The 18,538-nt window shown below is 42.1% G+C and overlaps 1 protein-coding gene across 5 annotated transcripts in view; it reads left to right on the top strand.

The window, feature by feature from the left end:
• GOLGB1 (golgin B1) overlaps positions 1-17,194 on the top strand; it is a 47,478-nt gene extending 30,284 nt beyond the window's left edge. For all 5 annotated transcript variants that reach the window (XM_041002597.1, XM_041002598.1, XM_041002596.1 and 2 more), the window contains 8 exons: positions 3,358-3,536; positions 8,253-8,418; positions 8,574-8,711; positions 11,685-11,828; positions 12,447-12,544; positions 13,097-13,231; positions 15,413-15,518; positions 15,780-17,194. In XM_041002597.1, coding sequence (XP_040858531.1) covers positions 3,358-3,536; positions 8,253-8,418; positions 8,574-8,711; positions 11,685-11,828; positions 12,447-12,544; positions 13,097-13,231; positions 15,413-15,518; positions 15,780-15,914 — 1,101 coding nt within the window. In that variant the 3' untranslated portion in view covers positions 15,915-17,194. The remainder of the gene's footprint in view (positions 1-3,357; positions 3,537-8,252; positions 8,419-8,573; positions 8,712-11,684; positions 11,829-12,446; positions 12,545-13,096; positions 13,232-15,412; positions 15,519-15,779) is intronic.
• Positions 17,195-18,538: the final 1,344 nt, after the last annotated feature.

The raw sequence follows: 18,538 nt of genomic DNA, 5'->3' as shown, positions 1-18,538 counted from the left end.
GTTTAGCATTTTGAGTGTGTAGACTAGAGTAATTGCAATGAGTAAATTGCATGAGGAACGTAGTTCTGCTTTAATTCAAATAAAAAATGCTTTCCAATTTAAAATTGTACCTATACACAATTAGTCACTAATTCCTAGAGTTTTTGTTTTTTTCTGAGAAGAGCTGGAGTAGCACTCCATCCCTGTTTCTGCTTCATCTGAGGGCATCTTAAGATAGTTTCAATTTTTTTCAACTTTTTGTGGTTTTTTCAGTATTTAACAAGTGACTTCTTTTTTTTTTAAAGATTTATTTTTATTATTTTTTCATTGGAAAGGCGGATATACAGAGAGGAGAGACAGAGAGGAAGATCTTCCGTCCGATGATTCACTCCCCAAGTGAGCCGATACTATGCCAATCCAAAGCCAGGAGCCTCTTCCGGGTCTCCCACATGGGTGTAGGGTCCCAAGGCTTTGGGCCATCCTCGACTGCTTTCCTGGGCCACAGGCAGGGAGCTGGAAGGGAAGCGGGGCTGCTGGGATTAGAACTGGCGCCCATATGGGATCCAGGGCGTGCAAGGTGAGGACCTTAACCACTTGCGCCACCACGCTGGGCCCACAACTGACTTCTTAAAATGCTAATAGTGTTATGCTAACAGGTTTAGCTCTATTTACTCCCTCTGCTTCCTCAGTATGTATGCACATCTCCAATACATAATTGCTTCTCCAGTCTACTGGTGTAATTTAAGTTAAATTTGGTTAACTTGGTTCAGTGCTTATATTTTTATAATTACCAATGCTGTTAGTGCTGAGATGTGTGTTACTTTCAACATTTTTTTTCTTACTTAGTGAGTTTGTTACTTTCTTAGTTCCCTTGATTTATCAATGCAGTTCCCCCCCACATATGCTGCAGTTTGTCTTTATTAGCTCTCTACATGTTGATTACCCATCTGCATGTTTATTCCTGTCAACTTCATCTTCAAGTTGGAAACTGTCCTGGAGTCTCATTTACTCATGCATGATGAAACAGATGTCCTATATTCCTAGAACAGTGTTCATCCTGTCACATTTCCCTTTACCCACCCTGCTATACTAGTTTCCCTGTCTTCTGTATTGTATGCCTACTTCTTCTAGGTTTTATTATATTGTTTTTATGGATTAAATCATTCAGTAGTTCCATAACAAAAGGCATAAAATAAACTTAATGAGAATATTTTTTCTTCTCTTGTTCCTGGCTGATAGTTTGACTAGGTATAGAATTCTAAACTGAAAATAATTTCCCATCACAATTCTAAAAACTTCCAGTCTTTTCGTCTTTTAGTTTCCATTGTGGTTCTACAGCCTAAAGCCATTCTGATTCCTTGTTCTTTGTACGTGATTTCTTTATCACTCGCCTTCCTATCCCTTCCTCCCCAACCTAAAGTTTTACTATACTTTTATTAGGTATAGTTTATTTTTCTTCATCATGTTAATTAGCCCTTCTAAACTAAGAAGTCAAAAACATTAATTTTTGAAAATTCCTTCAAATTATTTTTCTACTATTCTCCCTTGCCCTTTTTGTTTGTTATCTTTTTTCAGAAAATCCTGTTATTTAGTAGATACATTACTTTCCTGATAAGTTCTTTTTATATTGTTACCTTTTTTGTGCTTTTTACTATCCTTTTGTAAAATTTTCTAACCTTTGTGTTTTGACTTCAGAATTGAAGTGCTTGTTTTTGTCATCCTGTACTTCTAAGTCTTTTCCCTTTGAGTCATTATTGCATTTTCTTTTTGCGATGGTGGTGGTAGTTTTAGGGTGGGATTTTTTTTTTCCTGTAAATTTTACTTGAGGCTTGGTGTTTCTTCTTTGTGATATTCTCAAACGTTTGGTCACATTCTATCCCTGTGTCTTCTAAGTCACTTTCTTCCAGTTGGTTTACACCCCTTCTTTAATGTTAATTTTTCTCAAGCGAGTCTGTTATCCTTCGGTTACTCTTCCTGTTTAGGGATAGGGTCTAAAAAACTTAGGAGTAGAGCTTCCCAATTGTGACCTAACTGACAGGGTGATTTTCTTGAGCTTGTTGATAGTGCCTAGGTTGGCATCTTTAGTTCCTCTTGTGCTCAATAAAAAGATTATTTTTATTTTCCACGTGAAGGATCTTTTGTCAGTAAAACAGGGGGAAAAACTGAAAGCATGCATTGACTTGCTCACCCTTGTTTTGGAACAGTACCCTCTTTTTATGACTGTCCCTGCTATCCCTAGCTGGGAGGTACTTCCTTTACCTTCTCCTGAAGGTGCAACTCTAGTGTATGTCAGCGTAATGTAAAGTATGGAGCTGATGAAATGATTTCTTAGCACATTTCAACTAATGCTCTTTATCTCAGCCACAACCTCTTCCTAGCTCCCACCCTATCACCATATTTTCCAGAGGTGCCTGGTGCTGTTCATTCCTGAGCCTTTCGAAGATTCTTCCGAGTAAGTTCTCTTGGCTCTTGGCTTTCCCTGCTGCCAGCTTAAGATTCAGCTCTCTCCAATCTGTTAAGTCAGTTACCACTTTATCTTCTGCTCTGAAGCTTCTGAAATTAATTTCATTGCCGCTGACTCATCTATTTTATGTTATTGTGTATTTTTTTAATGCCGTTATTGTAGCTTTCATGTTTATAAGTGTAAAAGATGTGTGTTCTTTGTCAGATGTCCTGAAAATATCCTACAATGAGGATTTTAATCAGTGTTGTAGTGAAAATTTGAAATATATCTGGGATGTATGACAACATTTTTGCTAACTAAAGCAAATTCATGGTTATCACTAACTTTATGAGTAAAGTGAAGTGTCTTTGTTTTTTGTTTAATTCACGTAGTTATATGGGAAATGTGTTGTAATTATCTTCATTTAATAGATAAGGGTAGGAGATATTTAGAGGGCATGAAGAGCATGTGTAGGGTCATGGACAGTGAAGAAATATTGGGATATCTTACTCAGAGCCTAAGTGCTCTTAACCACGCCTGGCAGTGCTACCTTCTTTATAATCAACATCAGCTAACCCAGATTTAGGAAAGTTTAGATGTCTAGTCATATGATTAAATGGAAAGCCAATCTGTCTTTACATGTCTTGTCCTAGGATGTTACAACCAATGAAGTAACTAGACCCCCTAAGTCTGTCTCATGTTAGAATTACAGCTTTCGAGTCAGCTTGGGATCAGGGGTACAAGCCGCAGAAATGGTCCAGTCTATATATTTCCACCCATCTAGTTGGACTTGTTTCACCAATTCAGAAATCCATTCTGCAGAGATGTGTCAGTGACAGTGGTAGTTGTTTGTTGTGGTCTCAACTTGGGGAGCTTCAGCTATCTTTCAGCAAATGAGATAAAACAAATCACTCTTGCTTTTCATTTGGTTAAAGCTGAAGGAACTAAAGAATCTGCAGCAACAATATTTACAGATGAATCAAGAGATCACTGAGTTACGCCCTTTGAAGGCCCAGCTTCAGGAATATCAAGACAAGACGAAAACGTTTCAGATTATGCAAGACGAGCTCAGGCAGGAAAACCTCTCTTGGCAACATGAGCTGCATCAGCTCAGGTATGATAATCCCCACCTTTGGACTCTTTTATTCTCCGTTAATTATTTTTATTCGAGTCATTATAGATTTATAAAAAACTGTGAAAATAGCACAGAGACTGCCTGTGTATCCTTAACTTCGTTTCCTACAATGATAACATAATATCCAAGCCAGGAAATCTTCGTTGAGTCAATGAACAGATTTTACTTGGATTTCACATGCACTCATTTGAATATGTGTGGTTTGTGCAATTTTGTCACATGTGTAGGCTGATGCAAACATCACCAACCAAGAAATGTAGCTGCTCCATCACTATAATATTGTCCCTTGTGCCCTTCACATGTAGTGGCATTCCTTCCTGCTCACCCTACCATACATCCCCCAAGCCTTGCGTGCTTCACTTCTGGCGGCACTAATCTGTTTTCTCCTTCTGTAATTTTGTCATTTTTGAGAATGTTTTATATCTGGAATCAGGTGTTATATATCCTTTTGAAAGTGACAATTTTCATGCATCAAATACTGTTGAAATCTATCAACCTTGATTATTGTGTGTACTGGTGCTCATTCTTTTTGTTAATGAATACTGTTGTGCACTATGCATGTGCCACTTGAATCATTTACCCACTAAAGAGATATGTATGTCATTTCTAATTTTTAGCTGTTAAAAATAAAAGTATGACCATTTGTCATATGTTTTTTGCGGAATTAAGTATTTATTTCTCTGGAATAATTGTCCAGGAGTGAATATACTAATTTATGTAGTAACTGTGTATTTTCATTTTTGAAGAAACTATAAATCTACTTACCAGAGTGGCTATACAATCTTATGTTCCTACTAGTAGCGTATTTCTATACATTCTCACCAGCATTTGATAGTATAATTTTTTTATTTAGTTGTTTTTAAGAGCTGTGTGATCATATCCTATTGTGGTTTTCATATCATAATGAATGATGTTGAGATTTTTTTTAGCCTATTTGCATCCATATATATTTGATGAAGTGTCTGTATGTTTTATCCATTTTAAACTCAGGTTCTTAATTTTTTTTGAAGATTTATTTATTTCTGTTGGGAAGGTAGATTTACAGAGAGAAGGAAAAACAAAAGGAATTCTTCCATTTTCTGTTTCACTCCATAAATAGTTGCAGTGACTAGAACAGAACTGATCTGAAGTCAGGAGCCAAGGACTCCTTCCTGGTCTCCCACATGGTGCAGGGTCCCAAGGCTTTGGGCCATCCTTCGCTGCTTTCCCAGGCCACAAGAAGGGAGCTGGATGGGGAGTAGAGCAGCCAGGACGCGAAACAGTGCCTGTATGGGATCCTGGCACTTGCAGGTACAGGATTAGCTACTTGAGCTATCACTCTAGGCTCACGTTTCTAATTTTTGACTTTTGTGTTACTTATATATTCTAGATAGGAGGGATCAGTGCTGTAGCATAATAGGTAAAACTGTCACCTGTGGCACAAGTATCCCATATGCGTCCCAGATACTTTATTTCCAACCCAGCTCCCTGCTAAAGGCCTGGAAAAGCAGTGGAATGTGGTCTAAGCTTGGGCCCCTGCCACCAGAATGGGAGACCTGATAGAAGGTCCTGGTTCTAGGCTTCAGTGTGGTCCAGTCCTGGCCATTATGGCCATTTGAAGAGGGAACCAGTAGATGAGCAATATCTCTTCTCTTCTCTCTCTCTCTGTACTGTGCCTTTGAAATAAAATAAATCTTTTAAAAATATGTGTTCCTGTCAACTCTGTAATTTGCAACTATTTTCTGTATGTTCTATTATATTGTCTTCTATCACTTCTTTTCTGTTATTGAACCCATCTGTTCAACTTTTTATTTTGGAGATTATATTTTTTGATCCTAAAAGTGTCTATTCAGATATTGTCTGTATTTTTTCTTTGCTGGGGTTTTTAATTTTTTTTTCTGATATGCAATATTTCTATGATGTCTATCTGAAAATTCTTGTACCATTCTATCATCTGTGTCTCTTCTATGTTAGTGTTAGGGTTATAATCTGTTGATTACTATTTATTAATCAAGTTATAATTTTCCTGGTTCTTGGCATGATGAATGATTTTTCAGTTGTGCCCTGGAAATTTTAAACATTTCTTAATTTTCTGTAAATATGCTGCTTTCCCAAAATTCCGCCCACCCCACACTAACAGAGTGAAGAAGACGTCCAGTTTACTAGTTCATGCAGATGAAATCTAGGCTTACCATTCCATGCCTGTTGAAACGACTTGAGGACAGTGGAGCTCTGATCCTGCTAGGGGAGCGTCAAAGTCCAGGCTGCCTGCCTGGCCTCCACTGATACTACTGAGGGACACAGGGCAGGGCAGAGCATGACACTGGACAGTATCAGAAGTGCAGGCTCTTCACTGGGCCTCCTTTGCCCCTGGTTGAAGGCCATTGAGGAGTGTACCTTGCTAACTCTGGGTGGTGTCCACACTCCAGGTTCCTCACTGGGTGTCTTCTGCAGGTACAGGTAGGGATGCGGTAGTAACCTGACGAGAGGTCAAGGTGGACGTCCAGGCCCTCCTTGCAGCCTCTGCTGACTCTGCAGTGGGGGATGAAGTGGGGAGTGGTGACAGTGAGACCCCACACTGGCCTCTTCTGACCCCACTCAGTCAGGAGGGTGAGAGGTGCCTAGTGGCCAGCAGACCAGAATGTAATCTTGCTGTTCTAAGAGCGCTGTTGCTGGGCAGACTCAGGAATGTGTTTTTTTTGTCGACGCCCTTAACCTGCATGATATTTCAGAATAAACCTTAAGGAATATTTATGCAGCAAAGTGCTGAACTGGATGTTTTAAATTCTATGGAGTAAAATTACACCTAAAAACTTTCATATTTAACATCTTTGGGGACATGTTTGTGACAGTGAATCAATTGGACAGCTTCCTTAGGGAGTTGGCAGCTTCCCCAGATAATAAAAGTACAGGACACACTTTTGACCAAATGATGGGGGTTGCAGAGGAGGTTAAAAAAAAAAAGGATGAGTTTTGTTCTCTAAAAAATACAAATGCCTTCTGTTCTCTCAGCTCTGATCATTTTAGCCATTTGGGGAGTGAACCAGTATATGGAAGATCTTTCTCTCTGTCTCTCAGCTCTGTAAATCTGTGTTTTCAATAAAAATAAGTAGATCTTTAAAAAAAAATTTAGGATAATTCAAACAAAGGCTTGTATTGGTGACATGAAAACATTGATGCTGCTGAAAGATAAAGGGATGCTGCATGCAGAAATTTGATCATAATTATCGTGGGTTTTTTCAGAGAAAGTATAAAAAGCATTAAGCAAATAATAGCAAAGGAGCTATCTTTACTATAATAAAAATATATATAATATATATAGTATATAATATAATTATATAATAATAAAAAGAAAAAGCAGGCTTGCTGCTGGCCAAATTCAGGGGATAAATAAATAGAAATGATAAGGGTGAATTTTTTAAAAGATTTATTTATTTATTTAAAAGATGGAGTTGCAGAAAAAGAAAGAGATTTTCTATTTGCATGTTCACTTCCCAAATGACCACAGTGGCCCTGGCTCATCTAAGTAGAAGTCAGGAGCCTCCTTCAGGTCTCCCACGTAGGTCATTCTTGGCTGCTTTCCCAAGCCATTAGCAGGGATCTGGATTGGAAGTGAAGCAGGTGGAACATAACTGGTGTCCAAATGCGATTCCAGTGTTGCAGACTGCAACCTAATGTGCTATACCACAGCATAGGCCCCAGGAGCGAGTATTTATTGAATTTTTACTATCTACCAGATCCTATGTTCAGTAATTAGCATATGGTATCATTTAGTCCTTGCAATAATCCCGAGTCATAGCCATTTTGTTGATGAGATCCAGAGAGTAACTTTTATTCAGTCCCACACTTTGTGTATGATACAGCCAGCCTCTGAGCTCAAGTCCTTAGCTACATTCTCAACACTGTGATCTTACACTGTCATGCCACTGTCCCGCTGAAGTCGCCTTGGCTTCCAAGCCCCACTGACTTCATTCCTCTTCACCCTCATTTCTTACTATAGCCATCATATACAGTGTCTCCTACAGTGATGTAAAATGCATGCTACTCATTCCAGATATGTGCTTTCTGCCTTTTGTTCCCTGAATCTGAACTATCTTTTCCGTTATGGGGAATTGAGTCACTGTTTAGGTTGCAGGCCAATTACCAGCTTTCTGTGAAGCCATTCCAGTCAGAATTCTTATCATATTCTGGGCCCGACACTATAGCGTTAGTGGTTAAAGTCCTCACCTTGAACGTAACAGGATCCCACATGGGCGCTGGTTCTAATCCCGGCAGCTCTGCTTCCCATCCAGCTCCCTGTCTGTGCCCTGGGAAAGCAGTCGAGGACGGTCCAAAGCCCTGAGACCCTGCACCCGCGGGGGAGACCTGAAAGAGCTCCAGGCTCCTGGCTTTGGATCAGCTCAGCTCTGGCTGTTGCGGCCACTTGGGGAGTGAACCAGTGGATGGAAGATCTTCCTCTCTGTCTCTCCTCCTCTCTGTATATCCGCCTTTCCAATAAATAAATAAATCTTTTAAAAAAAGAATTCTTATCATATTCTGTCATCACTTTATTGCATAGTTGTCTTTATAATTGAAATTTTATTCCAATTATTTTTCTTTTCCATGTACTTTCTTTGCTAGACTCCCAACAGCTCATAATATTGCTTTGACTATGAAATTATTGATCTTGTCTCATAGCCTGTTTTTTTACCTGTGTTTTTACCTGCATTCCTCTAGGATGGAGAAGAGTTCCTGGGAACTGCATGAGAGGAGCATGAAGGAGCAGTACCTTCTGGCTCTCTCAGATAAAGACCAGCAGCTCAGTCATCTGCAGAACCTCATGAGGGAATTGAGGCTTTCGTCCTCCCAGACTCAGCCCCTCAAAGTGCAATACCAAAGACAGGTGCGTAGTTTCTGTACCACAGAGTAAAGCATCTGCCACTTCTAAGTGAGCTTCTTAGGAACTCCTGTGGAGTGTTTGCCTTCCTAAAGGGTAGATAAGGTTTCCCAAGAGAGGTATGTCAGGAGAGAATTTCATCAGTGTGTGTGTCCTGCCAGGCTTCTCCAGACACATCAGCTAGCCCAGATGGATCACAGAACCTAGCTTATGAGACGGAACTTCTCAGGACCCAACTCAATGACAGCTTGAAGGAAATTCACCAAAAGGAATTAAGACTTCAGCAACTGAACAGCAAGGTAAGTGTCTCCTGCTTGATTAGAATTCAATTTGTTGTTATACAACTGGCAGCAGGAAACTGATTTGGTCTAGAGAGCAGCTGTCAAGTAACTTAGGGTGTACATGTTTTACTTCAAACTGGGATGGCATGCCCCAAAGCACTGGACATGGGGCCATTTCCTTTTCCTTGTTTTTGGAGAGTATTTGGGAATGATTTGAGGAAATCCACACAGTAAGAATAAAGAGACTTTAGATATCCATCCCCACCCCCACCAAGCATTCTTTCCCCTCCTCCAAAACTTCTTAGTAATGTTGGGGTAACTCCCTGTAGATTCTCAAACAAGTTCCTCCTGTGCAGTAGATAAGAGTCTCAGTAAAAGGGAGCAGAGCTTTTTCAAGGCAAGGATAGAGGTGAGGAGTCTGTTTCATTGTACCCCATTTGGAGGCTTTTTTAGGGTCTCATGCCCTTAAATTGAAGGAGTCAGCTAGTCTTTACCCAAACTTTAGTTCTGATACTCTGAACACACTAGGGAAATCAGGTGCCTTCCCACCACTCTCTTCCCTCAGCATCCATTCTCTGCTTCTCTTCTTCCCCCACCTTCTTGTACCACCTTACCATGAATCACTGTCCTCTTGTTGTCTGACTACTCAATGGATTCTCCAGGGGAACTTCCTCTAATTCTGGCATCTCAGAAACCTAGTCAGGGAATCTTAATACTGAAGAAAATGCAAGAAGTCAGTCAGACTGTGGAGCCCAGGTTTGCTTTGAGGATAGCTGTGAATGTCTAAATTTTGAAAAAACTGTTTCAGAGTGATGAGAGAAAGATGGAACATGCGTGTGCATGGGTGTGATCACAGATACCCATCAAGAGTTAGGGCTATTAAATATCTTTTGATAAATATTAATCGCTGCAATTATGGCCTTAAATCAGTGACTGACAATGCATAAATGAGTTGGTATTCTAATCATTGAGTTGGTTAGAATAAAAGTGCAACAGTGCTAATGTTTGAATAGTAGCAACCTTTATTTATCCTAGATAGAATAATACAAGTATAGAAGGTGGTTTGTATGAGGGTGGCTTAGTACAAACGTCCAGTTAAGGGTGTTTGTCTCATGAGTTTCACAGGTTTGTCCTTCCTGCTTCAGATCTGCTGAAGAATTAGGACTTTTCAACTCTGAAGGTTTTTTGTTTTTATTTTGTTATTTTAGAACATTTGGACTGTTCATTGCAGCCCGTAAAACTAACTTCCCTCTGTGTTAGATGAACATTATGTCAATCCCTGTCTCAGAATCTAGTAGTTGTCATTGTACTCAGTTACCTCTGTCTTCAAACTGGCATTACTTCTCAAACATTTACTTGCGTTTTATACTGATGTCTGTCAACCCCTACCCCAAACAAAATAAACTCCATGACCTTTTTAGCTTCCCCTCCTGGACTCTTACCTGGGACTTCATCACCATAACAGTCAGCACTTAGTTCTAGCAGGTAAGGTGCCTACATTCTGTAGTGCAGTAGAGGTTTGATTCCCAACTCCAGCTTCCTCTGTCAGTAGAGGGTCAGGGATGCAGCAGTGAGAGCTCAAGGACCTGGGCTCCTGCAACCCACATGGCCCAGACCTGACTGTTGCAGTGTTTAGAGAATAAACCAGCAGATGGCAGCTCTTTCTGCTGCTCTTCTTTCCCTTGCTGTCTTTCATTATTTTTTTTCTGCCTTAAGAAAAACAAACAAACCAAAAAACCTCAGAGAATCACACTCAAGTCCCTTTTTGACATGCACCGGCCACATGCCTTCAAAACAAGTCAGTGTGTGTTTGTCATTTGTAAATAGGGACAAAAATTATTCTTCTAGCCCTCAAATATTACTTGTGAAAATCCCTTGCAAGCTGAAAATTGCTCTTCAGAATGACAAACACGAGGAATGATCTTAGATTTGGAAAAGCAGTTTTTCAGTATACAAAAACACTGGCAACTCTGTGTGAATTCTTTGGTTCTCTCTCTCCGTTCTCTCTCTCTCTCTCTTTTTGTATGCAACAAATGCCATCATCTAGAGTGTCTCTGGAACTCTAATATCTCTAAAATATCCATGCAACTTTTTTGCCCAAACACATAGAAAAAAAAACAAAAGGCTGAACATGCAGCTCCTACTCATAACATATCCAAGATCCCACAACAGGTACTTTGGAAAGACATCTTTGTAACTCTTAATATGTATCTGGATGTTAATCATAACTAAAAATTAAAATTTCACAGCCGGCAGGTAAGGAATTAGAATTATAGTTCCAGGGAACAGAATTCACATAGGTGGGTGGAAGCTGTATTGGGCAAATGTTTCACTTAAAAGCTGCTTTTCTGTTTTACACACGGTCAAAGTGGCTTGGATTGCCTGGCCAGGTAACTAACTTCCTACTCCCAGTGGAGGGGGTCCTGCGCCTGTTGCTAGTGTACTCCTGCATGAGAATGTTCTCTCAACTCAGTTTCTTGGATGTATACAGGCATATTAGGCTTTGTTTTAGTTTTTCCTTCCTACCACATCCCCAAATTTCTGTTTTCTTAGTGGTTGATAGCTCTTTGTGGCATCGATGGATCTGCTCACTAATATTAGTGTACAGCATTTTAGGTGGCAGTTCTCTGCCTAGTCGTGTTTATTTCTGGGAGTTATAGTCATTTCTTGGGTCCTAAACTTGGACCCCAAGCTGTTACCTTCTGCCTCTTGCATACTCTGCTAGCATGTTCTGTTACTGAAGGATTTCTGCATTATTTCTGTTATTGGTGTTCATGTATGAGGCACCTGCTGTTCTTCCAGAGCTGTTCAAAATTTGCATTTTTTTTCACCTTGAAAGAATATAAGGCCAACATCATGTTGCCCTTGTTTAAATAACAAAAGTCTTACATTAAAAAGTTAGATCCCTAAAACCCAGAGCTGTTAGCCCAAGCACTAGTGAAGAACAACAGCAGTTTTGTGGGATGGCACTCAGCCTCTCTTCTGCCTTAGTTCTCCCAGCTGCTCGAAGAGAAGAACACCCTTTCCATTCAGCTCTGTGACACCAGCCAGAGTCTCCGTGAGAGCCAGCAGCACTACAGTGACCTCTTCAACCACTGTGCAGTCTTGGAGAAGCAGGTTCAAGAGCTGCAGGCGGTGAGTGCAGAGAAGACAAGAGGCTGGGAGAAGTGTTGGGGAGTTGAGTGCCAGTGATGAAGTCCAGAGGGCACCATGGAAGAAGCTCATGTGACTAAATATGATGGAAGAAAATGGAAAGGGAGAGTGTTAATTCAGATGAAAACAGGGTCTGAGAAAGAGTGAGATGGTGGAAAGGCAATCAGAAAATAAGGTGGAAACAGTGATGTCCAAGGCTTTTAGAACTCTAAAGCAAAAACAGTCACATGTAGGGGGATTTGGAACTGAGAGACCAACAGGTAGAGTTGTTGGTGGCCTTGGAGGAGGGTAGAGATGAGGGTGGAAGATTGCCAGTTGGTGAGCAGGGGAAGGATCAGAGAAGCTTCTGAGAAACCCCTGTGCTTCCACGAAAAGAATGCAGATTTTAAACTTTTAAGAGAGGAAAATCAAGGATGTGGATGTGGCAGGCAGTCTTCTTTCTAGAGCAGAAGAGTCTCGCCTCTCAACTTGCGATACTGTCGAGCAGGGAGATCCTCTCCAGGATTTCTCCTTTGCTCCAACGACAGGCAGGTTCTCACTTTATGCGGGTGAAGTTCTGTAAGAGCTTTTATGACTGCTTTTTCAAATTCATTCTTGTAGGGGCCACTCAACGGAGATGTTGCCCCCGGAGCTCCGCAGGAGAAGAATGGCGTGCACAGGAGGAGTGATCCCGAGGATCTAAGGGAGCCACAGCTCAGGTAGGGGGCTGCACTGTCACCCTGAGCATGTACTCCAACTGCAGAAACTGCATTCCAGTCTGGGTTGAACAAAGGTTCAGTAACATCTCATTATCTTACCTCACGGAAGAGATGTGAAGACTAAATAGCATCAATCATCAGCTAACAAATTATGTGTGAAAATGAACACCAGCGTACTCACCCACTAACAAACTCTCTATAATATTCCAATGGAACAGTGCAGTCAGTCCCTGAAAATACTGCAGGTGTCTTTTGTAGCTGCATTCAGTCTCTTTGCAGCTATGCCTTTAAAATACACTCTTTGTTCAGACAGGGTTCTGTAAATCTGCTTTATACCCTCATGAAGATGCTGATTCCATCATACAGGGGGTCTTCAAAGCGTCACAGAAAGTGTATATGTTATGAAAAAGCTATATATGGATTTCCAGACAGTTTGTGCACCCAGATAAGCTTAACCTTTTGATTTCCTTTGTCCAGACATTTTTGAAAGTGTCATGTTAGCAATTATATTTTGCATATAGTGATGCTGTTTGTTTCCCTTTTATCTGAAAGTTTCTCTGAGGCCCAGCAGCAGCTGTGCAACACTAAACAGGAAGTGAGTGAATTGAGGAAGCTGCTGGAAGAAGAACGCGACCAACGAGTGGCTGCTGAGAACGCCCTCTCTGTGGCTGAGGAGCAGTTGAGGCGGTAAGGCGTGGGGGATCGAGGCTCTGTTCATGCTGACCCTCTCTGATCATCAGCATGCACATATCAGTATGCAGAGTGATGTTGGTCACCATATGATTCTCATCTTGAGAGAAGTGCTGCATGAAGGTTAGAGTCTTTGTGGTCACCGAAGTGAAATGACGTGTTTGGGGTACAGGAGGACCGTGCTTTCCAAGGTGGTTATTCTTAGGGAATAATATTAATAATGATGATACTACTATATTATGATGATGATAGTCACCTATTTCATATGATATGAAATAAGTTATGAAAGATATCTTGATTCACCCCAACAATAGATATATGAGTTTGAGGTAGCAGTTAGTGCCAAATAAATAGATGTACACAAGCACATTCTCTATTGACATGTAAAAAGTTGCTAGTAAGAGATGGTGGCTTTTGATGTGGGTGACAGGTGCCCATCCTACCCCTGAACACCCGCTCCCATCCCAGGTAGTTTGGGGCTGGAGTAAAGCTTCCCTACACTGCTCTTGCCACACTAGAACACTAGAATCACAGAGGTGCGCATCCTGTGAGCAGTGGCTCCAGGCATGTTCTGGAAGGGCCAAGTGACACATCCCTAACTCCCTGTTCACAACTTGCCCATCAGAAATGTCACTAATGAAAAAGAGAGTGGAGAGTGGCTGTCATTGTTTTTGCTGCTGCAAATCCCTGAAATGCAACATGAAAAGCAGGTTGAAGGCCACCTCTGTAGGTTGTCTTTTTCCTCAGAGAATGGCATTTGTGCCTCTTTCAATGTTCAGCTGGTAGAGGTGGCCGCCCCCAGGGAATAGTGTTTATTTAAGGTGCCCTTCTTTCCTATCCAGCATATTCACAATTATTAAATAAAATATCCATCTTTACCTCTCTACAGCTTGAGAGTAGGTTCTGTGTTTCTATTGTGCACAACATCGCCTTGCATCTTACTATCTCTGCCAAGCATTTTCAGGCCGTAGCTGTTTTCACTTCTACTTGGATGGGAATTGCTTGGTCCTGTGACATTGGCCAATGTGGAGGTTAATCTATTTCATCTGTAGTTAACCTGGTCCAAGTCAGCTGGAGACTGTGTGCACAGGCTAACTCTGGAGCCCCTGGACAGAGCCCCATCAATCCAACTTAGCTTTTCCACAGCCCCTTTTAGGCCCCAATACAGAATGCGCATCAGGGTAAGTAGTTAAGAGTGGCCTCCTTAGGCCAAGTACTGCCATTCCATGTTAGATTTGCACAGTTACTCAGTCACAGGCCTCATTGCACTTTCCATTTAAAAGCAGCTATGTTCAAAGCATCACATTCTCCTTCAGCTTAGTCTGTGGAAGGTGTCAGCATGAGCCACAGAGTAACATACCACAGCCTTCCAGGTGAAGGCAGCCTCTGGAAGGCTTATTCCCAGAGGCAGAGACCCCAGCCTGGATCGCAAAAGAGAACCAGGCAGGCAGGAATGAGGCTGTGGATGCTCAGTTTCTTTCTCCAGACTCACAAATCAGATTAAGGTGTCTTCTCCCGGGAGAACAGTAAGAGTTTCATCCTCCCTACTCAGTTAAAAAGTGCACCTCTTTGCACGAAGGCTTGGTCAAGTTACCACAGTTCGTGTTTTTGTCAGAAACCATTGAATGAATAGTGGCAGTTTCATCATGTAAATGGAGAAGTTCTGTTACTAAATGAATAAGCAGATCAGCAAAAATAAAGCAGAAAGGAAAAGAGGCTCAGCTTCAAGAACCCACAAAAAATACCTTTCTTGGTAGCTTTTTCTTACTGATTTTTAGTAAATGAAAAAAAAATTGTATGGTTTTCTGAGTCAGGTGTGGTTTAGTGGGGAAAAAAAATAGCCTGTGGTTTGAAGACAAAAGAGGGTATTGAATTCCAGCTCTAGAATGGCTGCAAGGCAGCGAGCAGTTTTAACTTCCCAAAGCCTTACTTTGAAGAGAATAACACTGACCTCAAAGCCAGGGGATTCGCCTATGTGGCATGTGATGCAGAGTAAGCAGTTATTCTCACTTCTTAGTCCTGCTGAAAGAAACCTGACTGCCAATAACCTCCATGCATTGGGTCAGGGGCTGGGAGAGCAGCCTGGCCAGAGGTCCTCTGAGCTGGGTAGTGTGGACTTCACCTGACCAACCTCTGGTGCCATGAACCAATGCCATGCCTCTCTTGTCCCCAACACAGGATGGAGCATACCGAGTGGGACTCAGGCCGAACTCCCATCATTGGCTCCTGTGGCGCTCAGGAGCAGGCACTTTTAATTGATCTAACCAGCAGCAGCTGTCGAAGGGTGAGACGGGAAGAAGGATATTGAGAGGATGTTATTCTCAGAGAGGGCTGGCTGTGAGGAGGCCAAGGAGTCCAGGGGGAGGCAGGTTGGGGGTGGATTGCAGAAGTTTGACCATAAGCCAGGTCAGGGGTTAAGACTGGAAGAGCTGAAAGATTGAAGGAATATGGTGAAATCAGCTTTGCTTACGTGCCGGATTACCCGGGGAGGGAGAGGGATGTATCCCAGAGATGGAACTTGCTGACTTTGTGCTTTCTCTTTCAGAGCCGGAGTGGTGCTGGGTGGAAGCGGGGCCTGCGTTCGCTCTGCCATTCCCGCACCCGAGTGCCCCTACTAGCAGCCATCTACCTTCTAGTGGTTCATGTACTACTTATTCTGTGTTTCACGGGTCATCTGTAAACTTATTTGTCACTTTTTAGACCACTCCCCTCCGAATTTGGGATTCCCTTGGCCTCTAGCCTCTAGTGTCAGAAGTGTCAAGTCCCATGGAACCAGTCTTCCCTTTAGAGACCATCTCCAGATCGCCACAGAAAGTGCCTGCAAAAACACACAGGTGGCTTTGAGGACAAGGTGGAGATGCAGGGACTGGTGTGCTGACTTGCTTCTGCCACTCACAGCCTGGAGATTTCTGTCTAAGTTGAGAAGCCCCACCGTTGGTTTGTTGAGGCCAGTTTTGTTCAGATCTTGCTGGGTCCTGATCGTTTATGGTCCTGTAAAAGATACTGAGGAATGCATTTCAGCCAAGCAGGAAGATGGTTCCAATAAACCAAATCTGCCCAAGACCAATATCATCTTCATTGATAACTCTCCTTACCACATTTGCCTAGGTTTCTCCTGCTTTGAGGGGAAGATGGCCCTGTCAAAGGCAGAGTTCTGGGGAGGGACCCATTGCCTCACAGGACATGCAGCTAAGTCCGCTGCAGATCGGGGTAGATGTTGAAGAGCTCTCTGGAGGGGTTCACTTGAAAAGTCTGTGGGAAGGACAGCCTCGTCTTCCCGAACTGTTCAGCCCCAACTGTGGTGAAGATTTGTGGTCCTGGACTGTAAGCATAGGATCCCATCTCCTGTGCACTTGATCTTGGGTATGAAGGTATTAAGTGACCAGTGCCTTTCTTTTCTCCGAGGCAGGAAAAGCCAGCTGTGGACAAGCAGATTTCCAATTCTTGTCATTCCTGTATTATCTGGAAATGCCCTGAATGGGGCCTGGAGAGTGTTCCCAGAGGCCAGCAGGAGGTGGGAAGTGTTGACTCACAGCCAGGGCTCTGGTAGCCACACTGCAACTCCCAGGGCCGTGTGGAGCACTGGGCCGTTTTGATGGCGGTGACGGCTGTTCCACTTTCTCAGTCTCAGAGTCCTCTGGCCTCTGTGGAAATAAATAGTAAAGAGAAGATAGAAGATTTAAACCAGGCCCTGAAAGTGAGAACCAGGACTGGATTCCATTTGTGCCTGTGTCCTCCCTGCCCTCCCTGCCCTCCCTTCCCCATCCTTCCCACTTGGCTGTTTTTTCACTATGTACATTGTATGTTTCCTGCCTATTGTCACCACCCAAGGAAGAGGGAAGACTGGTAGGTGTCCAATCTGCTCTAAATCTTGGTTTTATGGTGATTGAATGTTGGTCACAGAATCCCAGGGACTTTCCTGAACAACTGTAAGATAATAAAATTATTTTCAGAATGAAATATTGTGTTTGTGTGTGTGTGTGCATGCCTTAGAAAAGAATAACTATCGGGGGTGGGAGACAGCTCTATGTTCAGGCTTCCTTCTCACTGGCCAACGTCAGTAAATCGCTGCATGTATCCCCTTAGCTTTAGCAGCTAGATCCTAGGATAAGGAAGTATAATGAGAAAATTCCATTCTAATCCTGAGACAGACTGGGCCTTAAGGCATGAAATTCCTGTGGGATTCATATAACATCCTGGGAGGACTGTTGGCTGGTGCTGAGAAGATTAGGTCCCCAGGGATCCCTCTGGTAGGAGTAGGAGAAGGAAGTTTAATAACAGATCAGGTTAGATGTGCATTATGTTTTTATGTTAAGTTGCCACTTGGGAAAAGCTGGCACACTTTTCTCAAAGTATAATAAGTAACTTAATGGAACTAATTCTGGCTTGCTTAAAAGCTCATGCTATTTTCTTTTCTTTTTTCTTTTTTTTTTTTTTGTATTTATTCAGAAGGCAGAAGAACAGAGCTCTTTCATCTGCTGATTCAATTCTGAAAATGGTCATTAACATTGTCTGTCCTGAAGCCAGCAGCTTAGAATGCCATTCAAATCTCCCAAGTGGGTGGCAAAGTCCCTAGCATTTAGGCCATCATCTGCCGCAATCCCAGGTGTGTTAGCATGGAACTGGATCAGAAGTAGAGCAGCCAGGACTTGAGCTGGTGCTCTGACATTGGACAACGACATGTAGCTTAACCCACTGTACCACAATGCCAGCCATGTCCCATGTTTTTGATTACACCTTGACTCCTTCTTGGGGATGAACCTGGGGCGTTTTCTAAGGAGAGATGAAGTTTTTTGGTGTCATCTCTATTGATACTCAGTAAATTATGTACCTGGATCATGTGTCGCAATGTCTGGTCTGATCATTCCTATTTTAATATGTTAGAATTCCAAAAGATCTAAAAGGGCTCTTTTCCTTCAATTATAAATTTATTCTTCCTTAAAGTACATTTAGTGCCACCATTACAAATCATGAAGTAGAAGAAAGAAAGAAAATTGCCTCCAGACTTAGATCCTCAGATTTGAAAGTGACCTTTGAGACTTACTATCGCTATTACAGAAATGCTCTGGTGTGTAATAGATCAATTTTATGCAGTTCTACTCGAGCCTTTTGGGGAGTAAATCAAGGTCAGAAGTCTGCAGACAAGATTCAGCAAAGCTAGATCAAGTAAGCAAGAAACACCCAAATTCTCAGTAGCTAAAACAAGGCTGTTTTATCAGAAGAGGCTTTGGTGGGCAGTGAGCCAAAGAGATGGCAAAACTTGCAGTGATCCTATGTCCCCACCACGACTAGCCAACACTAGTC

The sequence above is a fragment of the Ochotona curzoniae genome, unplaced genomic scaffold (assembly GCF_017591425.1).
Source record: "Ochotona curzoniae isolate NIBS_2020 unplaced genomic scaffold, NIBS_Ocur_1.0 scaffold_2587, whole genome shotgun sequence".
Lineage (NCBI taxonomy): Eukaryota > Metazoa > Chordata > Mammalia > Lagomorpha > Ochotonidae > Ochotona > Ochotona curzoniae.
The sequence above is the reverse complement of the archived record's forward strand: the minus strand, read 5'-3'. Positions and strand labels throughout refer to the sequence as shown.